At 53.1% G+C, this 3,294-nt stretch overlaps 1 protein-coding gene across 1 annotated transcript in view; it reads right to left on the reverse strand.

Annotated features, from left to right (window-relative positions):
• Positions 1-501: 501 nt before the first annotated feature.
• The window catches only part of Neurl3 (neuralized E3 ubiquitin protein ligase 3), a 6,401-nt gene continuing 3,608 nt past the window's right edge, over positions 502-3,294 (reverse strand). The window contains exons 3-5 of the mRNA XM_033761485.1: positions 3,135-3,294; positions 2,339-2,410; positions 502-1,089 (exon numbers count right to left, since the gene is read on the reverse strand). Coding sequence (XP_033617376.1) covers positions 905-1,089; positions 2,339-2,410; positions 3,135-3,294 — 417 coding nt within the window. The 3' untranslated portion in view covers positions 502-904. The remainder of the gene's footprint in view (positions 1,090-2,338; positions 2,411-3,134) is intronic.

Genomic DNA, 3,294 nt, shown 5'->3' on the forward strand with positions numbered 1-3,294 from the left:
GTGGGAGGAGAACAGGTCTGGACCCCTTCTGAGCTGTGCCCCAGGGAATGCCCCAGAGCTGGGCACAGAGCAGGGTATAGCAGCAAAGTCACAGGTGTGTCATCCCCTGCCACTTGCACCTAAGAAGGGGAGATCCCAAGTCACCTCCCACCTTCTACCAGGCAGTGCCGTAAAAGCCATGGTGGAGAGGGCACAGCAAGGGTAAGACCCAGAGGCTGGGATGGTGGGACTGTTCTGGTGTTGCTCAACTGAACAGAACAAGGCGCCTGAGTGCCCAGGGCCTAGCCCATCCACTGCACATCCAGGGTGCCTGGGAGGGAAGAATGGCTTGTCCCCCAGTGGCCTAGCATCCGGGTAATCCAGTGCTCCACCCCCTTCCAGTGAACACAATGGCACAAGCCATACCAAAAAACTCACAGAAGGCAAACTTTATTTTCATAGCCCAGATATCAGTGCATCAATGTGTGTCTGCCTATTAAATTATCTTCAAACAGACGTGCAGTGTCACCTGGGACTTCATCTCACCCTGGGCGGTAGCCACAGGTCACTTTATGATGGCCGGGTAGAGGTGACGGCTCCACCTACTGACCTCCCTCCTCTGTCCTCAGGTCCGAGGCTGCAGGGAGACTTGTCACCTCTTAGCCATGACATGAGAGACCCAGCCCCTCTGGGTTGGAAGCCAGCACTCAGGCGGGGGTCATCAGGTGTGGGCAGAAAGAGGCTTCCCCTGGTCACTCTGTCCACTGCTCAGGAGCAGGCGAGGAAGCAGCCATCCCTGTTCCTCTCTGGCTGCTGACCAGCTTTCTGACTCTCCAGGAGGCAAGCAGGACCACACCTCCTCTGTCCTTTGTCCTTAGGGCCAGGCCCAAGCCAGGCCCATCTGCCACCAGCAGGAAGCCTTCTCTCAGGAGTCTTCTCCAGTCCTCTGTGTCTGTACCGCTGCCACGCCCTCGATCTGCCAACGACACATGGGGCACTTCGCCGTGTCCTCGAAGATGCGCCAGGCGCAGGAGCTGCAAAAGTGTGGGTGACCGCAGGGGACGAAGCGAGTATTGGCGGCACGGTGGCAGCAGATGACGCACTCTTCCCCTGGTAGGGATGGGAGGGAAGACCACGAAGTTAGGGGACCTGGGCTTCCTGTTCAGGGCCCAACCCAGCGTCCCAGGACAGAGAAGCGCAGGGCACTCTGGGAGGAGGCAGTCACCACGTTTGGGAGGGAAAGAACCTGGGAAGAAGCCATATCAGACACACAGTGGTCCCTCTCCCAGCAAGGTTTAGCTTCCCGCAGTTTAAGCATGAAAACAGTACGTGGAAAATTCCATGAAAAAAAGTCACAAATTTCAAATAACTATTTTCACAGTACATTGTTGCAACTGTACAAGTCGTAGTTATTGTTATCTCTTCATAAGCCCAATTTATAAATTAGGAAAACCTGTAGTATAAGGGACAATCCACAGTTTCAGGTATCAGTGGGACATCTTGGAATATATCCTCTGAAGATAAAGGGGAAGACCATATAAAATATCTAACTATATATAAAATAAAATTACAATTCAGATAAAAGGGATGTGAGGCCCAAATGCTTCCCCCATATGATATGTACTAAAAAATGCTCAGAAGAAATCTACCCAAGAAGTAAAGAGTGAGTTTCAAAAAATTCTTCTGGGGCCAGGGATTTAGCTCAGTGGTGCTGCTGCCTGCCTTGAAAGCGCTAGATCACGAGTTCAATCCCCTGGTACCAAAAAAAGAAAAAAAAATTCTTCCATATCCCTTGATCTTATTTGGCAAAGCTTTAAAATGAATGTGGAGATGGTCATGGTGGTGCACACCTGTAATCCCAGCATTTGAGAGGCTGAGGCAGGAGGATCGCTGTGAGTTTGAAGCCAACCTGGGCTACACAGTGAGTTCAAGGGCAGCCTGACCTATATAGCAGGACCCTGTCTTAAAACACTGAAAATAAATAAATACGAATTACTTTCTTAAAGTTAAAACCAGAAATTGCCCTTTTTCTTCTTTTTGTTTTCCTCACCCCTATCATCTCCTCATTTTTCTAAAAGTCTGAGACTGTCCCCCTAAATTGCCCAGGCTGGGCTCGAACTTGCCATCCTTCTACCAGCCTCCCAGGGTTCTGGGACTAAAGGTGTGCACCACCGTGCCCTGCTCTGAATGTGTGCTTAGAATCTGTAGTTAGCCAAATACTAAAAGGCAAAATTGTTTTTAGGTTTCTAGAGGGCAGACTCAAATCTGGCCCAAAGCCGAGGAGACCCACTGAGGGGCACAGGGACAGACCTGACTGAGCCACTGAACCCCCCCCAGGGGCAGAGCCCAACCCACTCACCTTTGGGCTCTGGCTCTGCTTCCTCTCCAGGGACCTCCAGGGTGGCGGTGGCACATGGGCTGGCTCCGGAGTCTGAGACAGAGGGGGTTCTCAGGGCCAGGCTGGCAGCCCACACGTCACCCCTTTGTCTAGGTACAGTGTTGGGGTGACTTTCAGACCCTGCCCCGGCCCAGCTGCGAATTCACCGGCTGCAATTCTTATCAACCCACTTCTCTTCCAGACCCTCCTGCCCTCCACATCATGACACCCCAAACTCCAGCGCGCTGAGAATCACCCAGGAGGCACGGCCAACGCAGGCCCCTCCACCCCACCCAGCTGCTCCAAGTCTGAGGCTCCCATAGCTATGGTGAATTGTTTTATTTTACAAGCCAATTCACTTGGGGTGGGGATGGCCCCTGTGTCCGGGAAAACTCCAATATTTCTTTCCATGGGTTCCCCTGTCTGTCCACACTCCTGGAACCCATCCTCTTCTGGCTTGGCTAGCCTGTGCACCTCGCCTGAGAACTCCCAGCCCTATCGATTAAATTCCCCTTCCTAGCCACTTTGGGATCTGGTGAACTCCTACTTACACTGCAAAGCCCTGGCCAAATGTTCCTTCCTTTGTGAAATGTGATGTGACTTTTAACAGATGTCTAGGGGGTTGGTCCTATGATGTTGTCCTCCCTTAGGGATAAGGCTGCCCTCCCTGCAGCTGGGTGTTGCTCATCCTTACGCTTGGCTGTGGGCAGGGCCTGAAGGAATAGCTGGAAATGAACACATGGGTGGCTCTGCACCTCGTCTCCCGTCCAGGCCTTACCCAGTAACTCGATGGCCTTGGTGGTCCCGTACACGTCCATCACGGCCCAGAGAGGAGAGCCCAGCAGCACGTCCTTGCGCAGCAGCAGAGGGCGCGCCGCGTTGACCTTGGCGAAGAGCCAGCCGCGGTGGTTCACCCAGAAGCAGACCACGTTGCCGGC

The sequence above is a fragment of the Fukomys damarensis genome, unplaced genomic scaffold (assembly GCF_012274545.1).
Source record: "Fukomys damarensis isolate Sample0158 unplaced genomic scaffold, DMR_v1.0_HiC HiC_scaffold_9, whole genome shotgun sequence".
NCBI classification, from domain to species: domain Eukaryota; kingdom Metazoa; phylum Chordata; class Mammalia; order Rodentia; family Bathyergidae; genus Fukomys; species Fukomys damarensis.